The 15,611-nt window shown below is 42.1% G+C and overlaps 1 protein-coding gene across 1 annotated transcript; it reads right to left on the bottom strand.

Moving 5' to 3' along the window:
* Positions 1-226: 226 nt before the first annotated feature.
* LOC145452784 (somatomedin-B and thrombospondin type-1 domain-containing protein-like) lies at positions 227-14,391 on the bottom strand. The gene is made up of 5 exons (XM_080330931.1): positions 13,983-14,391; positions 6,785-6,958; positions 3,747-3,834; positions 1,116-1,252; positions 227-555 (listed from the first exon to the last, which is right to left on the bottom strand). Exons 1-5 carry the CDS (start codon positions 14,287-14,289, stop codon positions 419-421), a joined length of 843 nt encoding a protein of 280 aa, XP_080187057.1. The 5' UTR covers positions 14,290-14,391; the 3' UTR covers positions 227-418.
* Between the last annotated feature and the right edge of the window lie 1,220 nt (positions 14,392-15,611).

The following is a 15,611-nucleotide window of genomic DNA, read 5'->3' as shown; positions in this document are numbered from 1 at the left end:
GACGAGTGTCAGCCGAAAATATTCCGGTTTATTTCAATATGAATATTCTATTCAATCGAATTGATGTATGCAACTTTGATTGATGGTTGAGTCTGTATGTAACAGATATGGGGACGCAGATATCTGATGGGATTTTGCAAATATAGACTAATACCCAATGATGTCGGCGCCCAGCCCCGCGAAAATTACCGCTTCATTATACTTGGTAACAGAGCATCAACGGAGGTATATTACAATTTTGAACGTGTATTAACGTGACAAATACGAGAAGTATGGTGAGGTACATAACAGATAAAAAAGAATAATAGTACTCGATAGGAATAAGTCTTCTGTCCGGAATGCTGAAATTCAGTGGTCTCTTCGTGGCATCTATGTCTCATACCCGGGTCGTCTTCGATATTGCGATTGCTGCTTGAGTTCAAACGAAAAGGAAATCATATCCATGGTTGTTCCCACATTGACAGCCGCGAATTATCTTTCCTTCCGGCCTCCACATGCCAAAACAGTTCTTAGTGGCTATTCCTACCCAGGTATCGGATGTCTGCGGGAACGATCCTAGAAAGTTTCAATGCTCGTTACGGATCTGGCAAAATTCCGAATCAACATTGGCGTTGGTATGGGCTGTACTAGTATCTAGTGCTGTAGTCACTGTCTGTGGACTTGGCGATGGGATACAATATCATGTTGCAAGGTTTGGGTTAGTTTTAGGGACGTGTAAAGTCACATGTTTAACTGTCCCGTACTCAATTGCCGTTTTTCATTGTTTCGCACGCTCAAATGTCGGGCAATCATGTCGTAAGAGAGAGCTGGCAACGTGATCAGTAATGACGTATTTCTACGTTTCACAGTCCTACTCAACTAGGTTTCGCATGTAGTGTACTAGCACTGCTAACTCAAGTGATTATAATTAGACTAGTTAAGACTAATTCTACTTATACTTAACACTTTCTAGTAAAACTGGGCCTTGAATACTTACCTGTGTGATTTACGGTAAATAGAGGTGGTCCGCAACAAAGTAGCCTACTTCTACTTTTCGAAGTACTTCAAGTATATTTTGCCTACTCGCAATACGGCTTGGGGTTATGAAAAATTGACATGCATCATATCCAATCCACCTTGACACCGTCCTTGCCTGTCCATGGCGAGGTCTTCGCATTCCACGCAAATTTCGTCGCCCGCCTTCATCACAAACCAAGGAGTGTCTCGGGAACAGAATTGCGATACGTACGTTAAATGGTATTTGATGCAGTAACTGGAAAAGTTAAGCGTTGGCGACACTCAGTCGGACATCGCATGATATACATCCGCCGTGCGAGTTTCTCGTTAATTTTATTCAAAGGCGTGTAGGATGTAGATCTACATGTAAAATAAGTAGGTAATGGGAGACAGATCGACAAGTTGGCACAGGTACAACGGTAGGCTATACATAGTAGGGATGGTGTGAACCTCTGAAAGGTCCAGGCTCGTGTGAACGCGAACCTTTTTGAAGGGTTTTGTGTGAACGCGAACGTGAACCTCATGACGTCATATTGCTAATTCCAACCCTACATTTCAGTGAAGTGACAGCCTATAATAATGTTCACGATACCTTGCGACGACTCGGGCCACATAATTCCACAATGCTGAAGTACATATTGACGTTTTGAACGTCGCCAAATGTATCAACTGGGGTGACCAAATGATATAATAATCCCATAAAATCAATATCTTCCGTCGCTTTGCCTACAATTTCGACGAGTACCTGCAAGGCCATATAAGCTTATATGTATTAACGGCCAAGGCCAGACCGGACAATCTAGTCGGCGTCTGAGTATTGCTAAGTTGATATTGAGCAGAGTGTGAAACGGGTTTCTATACTTGCTACCGATATTACCCCATTAACAAGTAATACAGCAGTAGCCAACACCTCAATCGCACGGATGTGGTTTTTATGATACAATAAACATATGAAATCAAGATTGGCCCCGTACGCTTGCTAGATGTTTTTTACATCACATAACGATATCATCTTCATTGACTGGTTGAATAAGCATCATTCGCTGACTACCTTCTTGATGTTGCAATATGTATGCAAGATGTATGGTCGTTCAGTGTTGATTTTTATGCTGTCAGCGCCATGCATATAGTGGCCCGCAGTTGAAATGCAATAGATTTCAACCAAAGATGTTATAATGAAGTAAAATTGTAATATATGACAAATGTTCACAGTGCAGAACCTACCAAGGTTCGTTTGTGAACGTGAACCTCTAAAATTATGAGGTTCACACTTCCCCTTCGTCTAAAGCAGCGGTTCTTAACCTTTACTACGGTCCTGCTAGGGAACGCTAACGCAAATCTACAAGCCTTCGCGGAACCCCAACTTTTCGCTCAGTCATGAAAACAAAAATATACCACAATACACATCTAATAAGTACTATAGGTTGTTGGTGCTCACTGTTCACGCTCCCTTCAGCCCACGCAAAGTTAGGCTTAGGACGTGTAATCGCAAATTGTATCCGAAATCCGCAGACCCTATTATTTAATTTATCACAAAATGACATGAAGTTGATCGCAATGTTTACCTCTTCCTCAGCTGTGTACTAGGGCTGTGTAACCAGGGCCGTAACAGCACTTCGTCAGGCCCCCCCCAAAACGTTGATCTTGGGCCCCCCATAGGGTGATAAACCTAACTTCTGGGGGGTTGTTTAGTGAGTTCGCTTTTGTCGCCTAAGCGCGCGAAGCGCGAAAAAATTCTGGAATTCATGGTTGAATCGGTCAGTATGATCGGAAAATGCATATATATTGTTATCTATTTTGATCTTCTCTCTGCTCACGTAATCAGATTTTCCGGTAGAGCTGAGTGACGTGTGTTCGAAAAGGTAGGACCACTCAATAATAATTAAACATCTTCGGGCGTATACCCGTTGGCAGGAACGAAACAGCACCTCGCCAGGGAAACCAAAAACTTGGGTCATGGGCTCCCATAGGATGATAAAACGACCCCCCCCCAATCACGTTGTTCGCGTTTGTCACGCAATGAGCCGTACTGTATAGGGAGTCAGCGCGAAGCGCGAAAATTTTCGGTAATTTATGATAAAATCGGTCAATCAGATCGGCAATTGCATATATATTGCTATCACTTTCTTGTCCTCTCTATACTCACGCAATTAGATTTACCGATAGAGTTGAGTGAAGTGTCTTGAAGACGGGAGGGCCCGTAAATAGTAATTAAACATCTTCGGGCGGGCGGACCCGTTGATATGACTTCGTTACATGATACTATTTCGTGACTTCCAGTCTGCTAAATCAAAAAATATAGAATCGCATGAACCTACTAAACTGAAAGACGCACACGATTTCAAATTGGTATTTCTTCACTGGCGTAAAATTTTTCCCTGCGGGATGGTATTTGTCTTGTGAGGTTCAGATTGCCAAGACGGGAACATTCGGCGCCAGTCATTTAGGCGCCTATGGACAATTAAACCTATATGCATTTTGTATATATAACGAAGTCTTCAGTCAGCATAACGGCATAGTCCTTTTCAGCAAAGGTTTCTCGCTGCCGATCGTTCTAGCACACTTCTTGGAGTCTCATGTTATATGGCTTAAAACTTGATTGTATATGTATTGGTGGGTCGTGGCGCGGTAATGGCCCAATACCGAATAATAAAGACAAATGCCATCTTGAATTCGGTTGGTGACCCCTGGTATACACACACATACTTCAGATTAAATAAATGTGCAAAAATCGATTCTATGAATCTCACCTTTCTCTTTCCTTCTTCACTTCATCCGAATAGATGTTCGGTTTGTGTCTGTATGATTTGTAGTATGTGGGTAAAATGGACGCGATCTCTGTAAAGGTAGTTTAGTTTAGATTCTAGTACTTTTGTGGCTGGTCAATGGTGAAGTACTCCCACTTTGCATCCGCATGTTGATCATGCTTATTCGAGGTTATATATAGGACTAGATTAAAATACATGGTAACTAGAACACGACGGGTAACTCGAATCTGAATACTGTAAAATAAAATGCGGCAAATCCTTCCCCTTCATAAACTATCGTGTCGTCGTCGTTATCGCACGGGATATCCATTCAAGGTGCTTCAGTTGTATCATTCATATTGATCTTGACTTTGTTAAATGTATGCATTTGTTTTGTTTTGTAGTTGTCTTGATCAGTCGGTATAAACAAGTCCCGACGTGGTCAATAATTCTGCATCACCAGCACGAATGATCTTACAATTTCAAACAAGTCGTCGCAAGCGAACGACAAATATAGATATTTTTCTAACTATACCTATTACTGCTTATTTGAACGCTCTTGACATCTAAAAGGTATTAGTTTTAGCGTGTTCTGGAGATCGCTGTTTCTACTTGGGTAAAATATTCCTATCTTGATTCCACTGCTACCACCAGGGCGGCTTCCTCGACTAGGCTACTTTGAGTCTTTGACACCTCTAGTGTTGCCGAAGATTATCAGTTTTCCCGTGTTATTGCAGACTGTTGACATGTAGTGGATCTACAAAGTACTGCGAACCGCACAGGAATACAAACCACCTGTCGCTGAGTTCATTGAGCAAGTTTGGGTGTTCGCTTCACTAATCAATCAATGAAGGAATCCCACGCTAATTATGTTACCGAATAACGAGAAAATTACAGCGACGGATTTTTCATTTCCCGTAAAGGAAAGTACTCTAACTCAGTTAAAATGCTCTGTTAAATAGGCATGAATAGTAGGATCAATAGAAAACGCTTTGTACACAAATACATGAATTACACAGATATGGTTTTGAACTTGGTTGTAGCCTACGTTGTACCGCGGGATATTGTGAGGAAAATAGCAATTCTAACTAAATGGGGATTGCAAACCGGCAAAGGATGATACTGTGAAATGGCGTGTTCGTGGTTTTATTATTACGAATATTTCGCCTCTGTGCAAATATTGACACATGATGGCCTCTACGAACCATTCTGTGAAGAACTTTCGGAATCTGCGGCCTCTCCGTAAAATGTCCGCCAATTAGTGGCCTCTTTGCACAAATTTTTGAAAATCGACAATCTGTACGAATTTTTACAAACTGTGGCCTAGCTGTAGACTACAGTACAATTTCCACTAGACCGCAGTTCAGGGGTCGGCAACCCCTAGCACGCGAGATGATTTTTCAAGGCAAGCCAAATGATTTCACGCATACGATATACTAAAACCGTGTTTTTCTGCAAAAATTGCGACATAAGTTTTCAAAATGGAAAATCATGACGCCACTGGGACGCGAACCAATCAGCTGTAATTCTGTTGGCAAGCCGATATGCGACCGTACGGCCTGATGCGGTCTATGGTTACTTCTAAAACTAATAGGGGAGACCGGGGACAAATGTAACGAGGTGAAAATGTAACAATCGACCTCACCGCTAGCAAGGTGGAGAAATCGCCTTGACATTTTGAATGCGCATGCGGTAGTTATGTCTCCTAATATACCTGAAGTTACATTGAGGTACGACGCGAAACCCTGGAATAATTTGAAAATGACGAAATTTTGAACCCATTAGTAAATATTTTCTGGTCTGGAATAATTTGTTCAGAAGAATAATACCTCAAGTGGTTACAGCGTAATATATGTAGCTGGAACAATGCGCTCCCGTTTTCGGTGTTCATTTCGTTTGTTTTTAGTTATAAATAACACTGTTATAATTGCCCCGCATGGGCGGTACAATTGCCCCTGGATACGGGGCGATTGTAACATTTTAGCAGCGATTTTCGCGACCTTCGATTTCCATGATTGATTGTTGATTGAGGTCCATTTTAGTTTTTATATCAACTATCGAGTTGTTGTTGTCTTCTTAATATAAAACTTTGAATATGAAATTTCCATAAGTAAACACGTATTATTAGAAAATACAAGAAGTGTTACAATTGTCCCCGGTCTCCCCTATGTTCCACTTTTCTCGAATCGAATTCCCTAGTTTTTTTGAAAGTTAGTCCTAAGCGAGTCCAAGCCTATGTTGTCAAAGGTGTAATGGTAGCCGGTGGTTCTAAAAACTTTTCATAACACGGCCCAAATCTGAGTTTTATTACCATCTCGCGACTCAAGCCTCACATACCAAAAAAAAGCATTTCTAATGTTAGTATGTTACTCTACACGTTGCTGTGCGAGTATGAAATAAAGATGGTGCAGACAACCAACCAGTTTTACGCTTCGCAGTTTTGTGAAACTTGATTAATTACAAAAAAAATCATTGATTCAATCAGGTTGATGTCATTGAAATTTTTCCCACAAGTCACTAAGACTTGAGCATAGTTCAAGTCACCAAGTCATGCGGTGAGACTTTCCGGTGCTATAGCGACACTAATAACCTCAGTGACTAAACTTTGAGGAGATGAGCACACTGACCTTTTCACTCATTGTGAGCTCATTCAAGCCATTAGTTGCATTTAAACATGTTACTTAGTAAAGCATTAGTTAGGGTTCACACCTGGTCGCTAGACTTAAACGGCTGTTGCCATTATCGTTCGTATGTCAGTTGTTGAATGTCACCCAGGTCACATAAGTCGCTACCGGTATTGCGTACTTTAATGTATCACGTTTGTCAAGTGCACGTTTGATTTACGAGAGTCACGCGTGTATCGGTGACCCATAATGCTTTACAGTAGTTGTAACAGAAACTGCCATACTACACTGGCGTGTGTAAACAATGAGACATATTCCAAAATGAGCAGGTCAGCTGTAATTTCAATCAAATTTGTACTCTGTACAACGTACGAACATGTACACAACAGTGCAGGTATGCAATCATGCAAGTGTTACCTTTTCGCCGGCAGTGTGGGCCTTCATCGTAACAGCCTCTCGTTTGCTTCACTTTGCCGCATGGCTCTCCTCCACGGGCTGCTGGAATGTGAACTTCTCTCTTCCTGGACTGCCTCCCTCTGCCGCAATAACCATTGCATTCCCCCCAGTGACTCCAGTATGTCATAACGCAATCTGGAATTTCGAAGAGAAGCAACCCCGCGTTTATTTCTCTATGGATATAATATTCGATTGTATACTTGTGAGTGGGTAGAAATTTACGGAGCTACTACTATTGAGTAGCAACGCCGACTACTTTGACCACCCCTGAGCACCAATACGTTTTCAAGGCATGCCTAAGCGATAAGTATGATGTAAGAAGTCCGCAATACCACTGTGTTTCCGTTAGTGGTCGCTACAATAGCAACAAATCGTAAATCATGTGGACTTCCTGATCCACATAGAAAGAGCTATGGAAAGGTCACCAGAGTTTTTCTTGTACCGATCCGAGTAACACGAGAGGTGCTACGATCATACCGAATCAGGACGCCGGACGCTAATCATTTGTCAAAATACCTGACAGCAACTGCCATGTCATACGCTACATTACTCGTTCTACAATGAAGATCTCACCAATTATCTCATGAAGCAGCTTTCGCGTTAAATAAGCATATCTCCGAGTCGATGCGGATAATATTCTAATTTTACAGGTTTATAATGAATGAACTGCAGTATGTCTTATTATGCACGCCTTATTATGTTTTAGCGGGCAATCTGCGGTAACATTACTAGTCGTTTCAATAGACAAATCGGCTGGCAAATAAAACTATCAAGCTTTTGATTGTTGTTCAGTTTGTCAGCATCAACTTTGATGTGCCGAACGGTTAAAAAGAACTGATCGTCACGGCTAGACGATCAAACAGCGAAATTTGCCGCGCGTTCGTCAGTCGAAGGGCAATCTGTTTTATGTGGCGCCCTCTGTACTGAATATTACTACGTCTCGGTAGCCATGTTGCAGAGGCAAATATTATGATTGCATTACGAAAAAATTTGTCAAGTTATAGCAGAGGTGAGATATGCGTGAACGCCCAAAGAAAATATTTGAATAGAGCCCAACGAAATTCAAGCAAATATCGATTCGATTTATTTACCCAAATTTCAAATATTTTATCGAAATATGTAATGAAATCGAACGTGAAACGGTACCCATGAAAATGTCAAAAAGTTGCGGTAATCAGACCGCATCGAGCCCACAATACAAATATGATAATTCTAGCCCAAAACAGTCACGTCATTCTTCTCCATTATGCGGTGTGCGGCGTCATAGAGCAAACGTCAATCGTCAATGGTTATTTTTAGCGCAGACCCGGTACGTCATGTGTTATTGGTACAACACGTAAACGAGTTACCGATGGAAAGGGTGCGAAAATGATACATTTGCACTGATAACAGTCAACATTAAAAGTATGCCTTTTATTATGATTGCTTGAAATAGTGATTACCCGAGAGTGTGCAATGTGTGATGTGCATGTGCAATTTGTTCCACTACTTGTCCAAATAAGGTTGTAAAATTCATGAAATACGTGTTCTCGATGGTTTGCCCTTATTTGAAAAACCTGGCAGGTTTGTATATATCCCAGTGCTTTCTGTAAATACGAATAAACGTGGAATGTGTCTCCTTACGTAGGAACCCCCATCGCACGAGTACATTCGCGGTGCAACCAGCTCATAGTAGAGGATGAGAGTACCATAGGTGTAATTTCAAATAAATTCGAGACGGATTCGTGATCTCTTACCGCCCTCGTAGTGTTCTTTGACTCATTAATAGGATATTTGATTTTGGCACGGACTTTACAATAAGAACCTGGGGCGAACGTGCTGAAGATCTGGCGAAGAGCCCTCGAACGTTACAATACATCACACTCCACGTCATCAACAATACTATCATTCTGAATTGTAAAAGGGTCGCGAATTGCGTTGATGGCGTATCATTACTTATAGACCTTGCCGACTAAGTGATTGAGATTGTGGCCCGGTTATAGGGTGATCATTTTTGTGCGAAAATCTTCACCATACTTTGTTTTGGCTTATTTTTTAGTCTTGAATACTTGTTTTTTTCGAATATTTATTTTATGCGATTTCCCGCTACCTTTGGACTTTGTCAACAAACTTTTATTATCATATTACGACTTAATTCTAGGGTAGTGAATATAGAACCCAATCATCACAGATTATCGGCTATCCACTTCAAAAATGTCGATCGCCCGCTACGCAAACACACGCAAACAATGGTTAGGTGAATGATGGAAATATAGGATTTCCTTTGGCGGTTTGATGCAAAGAGACGGCTTGAATGCGTTTGTCCTGTATCGAAAGTAACTCAATACTACACAATGTTATTGTCCACGCCGCAATAAGTTATACTAACAGTAAACTGAAGTGGATTGGCAGTATAACATCGCATTGGACAATCGTAAAAGGACCTGCGACAAACCACGGCGACCATTTAAATAGATTTCGGATTATGTAGGTTTCAAAAATGGACATCATCATTGTTCTGTCCACCCACAAATGTGTTCCCACTCCTATGCGCTACGGTTTTGGATTTGCACTATATGATACTTGACTCAATCTTTACTTCGTTCACTGCGTGCACAGAGTCATTGGGTTAATATTGTCCCTTAATAGCGACTCGGACCTGTAATGCCATTTCTCTTGAGCAAACACTTTGACGGGGATCAGAAACCGCGGAAAAATGAAATACAGGAAGATTCCATGATATCTTTGCCTCTCTCCATCCTTCTCTTAGAGTCGCAGGAAACATAGACTTTGCATTTGCAATAATCGGCATTCGTCAACGTATGCATTACATTGTGTTCATTTTTAACTGACGGGGGAGGATATGGAGGAGGTGTGTAGGCTACTGCGAAATGCAAATATCATTGGCCTAGCCCAGAGGTGGGCAACCTTAGGCAGTAGAAGGAAATTTGTGCGGCCGTGGACACGTAATTCAATTAGTATGTGTTGGCGGCCGTCGACATGAAAATTTAATTTACGAATTGACTCCTGGATTTTTGAGAGATTAATTAATCTTTGAGAGATTTAATTGATCCTGAAATTTTCTTCGCGCTTTGCACGATTCAATGCGACTTCATTTTCCGATTTATATATAGTAGTGCCCTTTGCAATCTGAGCCCCAGAGTACAGATGCGATTGGCTGAGGAAAATGATGCCTGGCATCGTGTGCTCCTCACGAAAGAAATTTGTTTCTGGTACTATACCGACCATCCTGATGGGGGTGTCCGGTAAATACCGAGAAAACCAATACCGAGAATTCCATTACCGAGAATGGACACCACCGAGAATGGACATTACCGAGAATGGACACCACAGAGAATGGACATTACCGAGAATGGACACCCCCGAGAATGGACATTACCGAGAATGCAATATATGCAATGCAGGCATGTTATGAATATGCACAGGTCGTGTGAGTGCATCACGGCGTTGCCACATTCGGTGTCGATGCTCAGGTATAAATTTCTCGACAACGTCAGTCCCAGTAAGCTATATTCTTGACATTGGCCATTCTCGGTAATGTCCATTCTCGGTGGTGTCCATTCTCGGTAATGACCATTCTCGGTAATGTCCATTCTCAGTAATGGCATTCTCGGTAATGTCCATTCTCGGTAATGGTTTTCTCGGTATTGGTATAGAACCCCTGATGGGAGGTCAGAGGTCGCGCGACTATAACCATTCCCAGTAACTATTCATTACAAGACCACTAGCGATTTCGATGCGCATAGTAAGACGATATGAAAAAGTAGATTTGTCCGGAGTTACCCGGAAACAGACATGGACAGTTCAACACGGGTATTTGGTGTCCAGTTAGTTCATTGCGACTGTATGTCCTGGAATACGGCCGTAGGATACATAAGTAATCGAAATGCGGCCGTGAATAGCAAAAAGGTTGGCCACCCCTGGCCTAGCCTGATGCAGTGATGGGCGATAGGTGATATATTCCAGAGACTCCAGAGATGCCATCCCATACAGCAGATATGCCGAAAGCGTCCTTTCATCAAACAACATTAAGTCTTTGATTTGCGCTTCTACCCGATATCGAAATACTTAATCGTGGATTAATCTCACACCAAGCGACGTTGGAGCGAGCATGATTTAACGTCAAATCAACAAGAGCCACGCTCAACAAATAAATTCCCCACCGCAAAAGCCAACGCCGGTTCAAGGTTCGCGTCAAGATGCGCGGCCGATTCTGCGGCGCATCGTTTGATCGCTATGAGTCACATTGCGGTTATTGTTAACTCGTAATCGCGAGAAAGGATCTCGGCTAGCGTGAATGGGGCGGACGTCAATGTGAGAGGTAGCGGTTCGCTAACGGCCTTGCGATTACGACAATGATACGATTATTATGGATCATAACCCAAGGTAATAGATCTTGTCAGGGGTAAGAGAAAACGCGTCGCTGACTGCTTTTTTGAACTGACGTTATTTTTAATTCTTACCCTCGCCTACTCTTCTGCTAGCATCCGCGCGTTAAGCTCCATCGCAACGGTTCTCTACCCATACCTAGAAAACCATTACCGAGAATGGACATTACCGAGAATGGACATTACCGAGAATGGTCATTACCGAGATTAGACACCACCGAAAATGGAAATTACCGAGAATGGCCAATGCCGAGAATCTAACTTACTGGGACGAACGTTGTCGAGAAATTTATATCTGAGAATCGACACCGAATCGGCAATGCCGTAATACACACGACCTGTACGTATGCATATCATTTCTGGGCCCAAGGGCCCAAAACTGATTATCTTGATGTTCTTTTGTTTCCTGTTTTCTTTTGCCCTTATATTTAATTGAAAGTCGATATACATATCATGTCTGCATTGCATATATTGCATTCTCGGAAATGTTCTTTCTCCGTGGTATCCATTCTCGGTAATGTTCATTCTCTGTGGTGTACATTCTCGGCAATGTCCATTCTCGGTGGTGTTCATTCTTGGTAATGGCATTCTATTGTTTTCTCAGTATTGACCGGACACTCCATCGCAACTACGTCGCAATGGCGTTCTCGGACTTTTCTCAACATTTCGCCTGACGGAACCTATGCAATTAATTTGATATTTCGCTGCCCTATGCAAATCAAAGAATGCTAAATGCAAAAACCACACCAATGAAAGCAAAAGAAAAAATCTATCAAATAAGTTAGCGTTAAATTAGATGGATACACTAGTTTTGCTGCAATTAAGTCAACAATCTTTGGTTTGGATTTGGATAGCGAAATTCCCATGTCGTGTACTACATCCAGTCGGCTCGGTATTTACAGGTATTTGTTTTTCATATTGAGTAAGTTATCATTGCAAGCCGTCTAAAACTTATGTACCGAGTATACCGACCATTTGGTCCGCCGACCATAGATAGGCAACCGCTGGTATAGAGCAAATGAATATTATATCGTTCGAATAACAAGTTCAAAACTTTCTCAACCCCACTCTAGGTGGTTGTAAAATGAATTAACGCATGTGTCTGGTCTGTGTTGGACTAAAAAGGTACTGTCGTCGACCTATATCTGATTAGACAAAGAATGTACAGACGTTGCGTCGATTCTTTAACCTTGAGAGCTACATGGCTTCGCTAACGGCGTAGAAATACGACCTGGTTTAATGCTCATAGATTAAGAGCTTTTCGAATTCAGGCAATTCGTGAAAACCCCACATCGATATTCCCATCTAATCAATTGCCGTCCGACGGCGTGTCGTTGTGGGCCACACAAGATAGTTTTTCATGGCCTGCAGTCGTATGCGCTGCATATAACTTTCTGTCGGCACTAATTCTACTATTTCATTTGCAACGCCGTTATTAACAGGGACATGGACGCAAAATTACCTTGTCGCCGCCTGAGATCAAACAGCCCGCCGCTGACACAAATTGCTCAGCCAACCTGAACTCCGCCGATAAATCGCACAATCTTAGCACTCTGTACACTACGCGATGACCTATAATTGCACCTGAAGGTCACATGATTGAGGCCGTGTTACCGCGTCTCAAGTCAGATAACGGAACAGCAGCGACTACACCCGCAGATATGAAACCTATAAATTAATCGCTGACTAATGAAGAACTGTGATAAGAAGAAGACAATCTCAGAATTTTTACCACACAGGAATGACCGTATAATTTCGGCCTTGTTTGGGAACAGTTTACGCGCGGTAATAGCCGGTAAGTAACGGCTACCGCCGACACTGCTTTATAATTTGCACCTTGTGGGAGTAAATTCTTTACGGCGCGTTTGACGGTCTATCGTGCGCGGCATCGACTCCGCGTTGCGCATTCCGCGAAAAACTGCGCGCAAAATAACCGGCGAGTTTCCGAACGCAGCGTGGGGTCTCGGCTATATCGTGTGCGGCAGAGTAATTGGCCAAAATTGAGGTAAATGTGCACGCTTCTCGCGATAAAATATTGGTATACTATATGCCGTATGGTAACGTTGATCTACAACAACGGTATGTAACTGGCCGACCGCGAACTGTAAATTAATTTCCCGCTGGTACCACGTACAGATTTCAAGTAAAACGTTTGGTAAACTCCTCGATGACGACTGTCCGATAATCGCCAAGCATGTTCAGTGTTCATTTTCAAGTAGAAATACAAGAACATTTTCTACTGAGTATTTACCCAGACAGCGCTCTAGATTACCAAAGCATGGACTGACTTCGTCTACCGACACATGTTACGGTTACCTCATTTTCGAAGGGCTTCCTCTAGCTACAAAACTTCAATATAGTATATTCATATTTAACGAAACCCGAATGTTTTCGGCTGACACTTGTCAGGGGTAATCGTCAGCAAATACTCAATACTATTTGGCTGTTCTGTGTTATTTCATAAAGCTCCTCGGATCTGCGTGTGTGATCATGATCACTGATCAGGATTGCAAGATAACTCAGAGTGGTCATTAGTCGGCTAGTGCGTACAACCTCATTTTCATTGCTTATCCAAATTATGTTATCTCGCATTGCTTTTCATTCAGTATACACGCCTCTTATTTTCGTCTTCTACCCCAATTGAGTGTCTGATATGAAAGACTACTTCAATTTCTTTCGACACCTTGTCTTTTCATTCTATCGCAATCTTGTGATAATGAAATGACGGAATTTCTACACAAACGAACAGACGAATGTAAGAAATTCTTTACCTTGCTTTCGACAGAAATAATCGTAGTCTCTGCAGCAATCTCCAGATTTCGTGCAGAACTCGTCACAATAACACGGTTTGCTTATTGACGGCGACTTGCAAGAGCCGTCCCGACCCGGGCAGCATTTCCCCAGTCCTCTACATGACGCGTTTACTGACAGCACCATCGCCAGCGATATTAACAACGTCACCGTAATCCACCGGTAACAACTACAACGATTTGTGGAGACATCCATTATAGTAACAGATCTCTGTATTCTGAATTCATAAAATATATAATCCAAATTAGTGTCATTGTCAGACCGCATTTGCTGCGTATAAATGTCAGGTTTATAATCACATTCTATACATGCTGTCTTGAGTTGAAGACTCTGTGGACCTCTCTCGCTGCGAAACTCTCCTTCCAAACATACACTAATCTCAGATTATTTGTGTAACACACCGTTACGGTGTAAATTGTTAGACTAAGCAAACAGTATCAAAGCCTGACTGATATTATTGCGCGATCCCCGCCATCCTAAACTTCTCGTTTCCAAACCCAAAACACGTGAAGTGGATAACGGCGAACCTTTTCCCGGCGTCTGATCGCTTACGAGGGTCGCCCGCTTATATGAAAGAAAACTCCTCAAACCGGTTATCATATCGGAGGTCATCACAGTGATCTATACACCGAACACCGAAGCTGGGTCACGAGATGCTTTGCAAAATATTCTCAAGTCGATAACTCACAGATGTCACGATACAACCGAAAAACTTGATGATAGTGTACCGGCACCGGTCACACCCCATCATATATTGTAGACGTTACGCCCATTTAGCCGATACGGCATACTGTCACCCTGCAACTCAGTGCATACATCCTTCCCATTATATACACCACTTTGGACGCGTGTGATTATACGTAGACACAGCAAAATTAGTTATCCAAAGTATAGTGAATTGTGAAGTCGCAATCAACATAGCGTATAACGCTGATTCAAAACTCCAACCGTCTATCAGAGGTGCATTTTTAACCGCCACGTTGCGCACACGCATATGTGTGTCTATTATACCAAGTATAGGTCCTACTATAGTCAATCGAATGATATATTCATATTGAAATAAATCCCACTATTTTCGGCTGAAACTCGCCAGGGGCAATCGTCAGCAACTAGTAAAGAATTGAAAAGAACTTTCCATATCAATAGCTGAGAGTCAGATATTATTCAATTGCATATTGAAATTCTGCGACTTCTAGAGTTTATTCATATACTTGTTAACATTGCGCTGCCGTTGTGATTGATAACATATAAACCACGTTTGTTAAGCTATATATACTCAATATTGTATAAGACTATAGCAAATCAATTATGAGTATCAGCATATATTTCCGCCGCGTACTCACAGCCTACTTTGTTAATATGAGACAAGAGATAATCCTCCATTCGTACAAAACTGATTACTCAACTCGCCGCATAAACCGGGATTTGTTGCGCTACTGAGTATGACGTAGTCCGGAGCTTGGTAGTTTACATCACCGGTTAAACGTGAGGTCAAGCGTCGCCCGTGTAGGGCAATCTCACACACGCTGATTTCAGACCCGACGATTATCTGCAACGGAAATGCGCGTCGCTCTCTCTGTTTACAAACG

This window comes from Botryllus schlosseri, chromosome 12 (genome assembly GCF_051294905.1).
Source record: "Botryllus schlosseri isolate E-star chromosome 12, Bs_hap1, whole genome shotgun sequence".
Taxonomy (NCBI): Eukaryota; Metazoa; Chordata; class Ascidiacea; order Stolidobranchia; family Styelidae; genus Botryllus; species Botryllus schlosseri.
The sequence above is the reverse complement of the archived record's forward strand: the minus strand, read 5'-3'. Positions and strand labels throughout refer to the sequence as shown.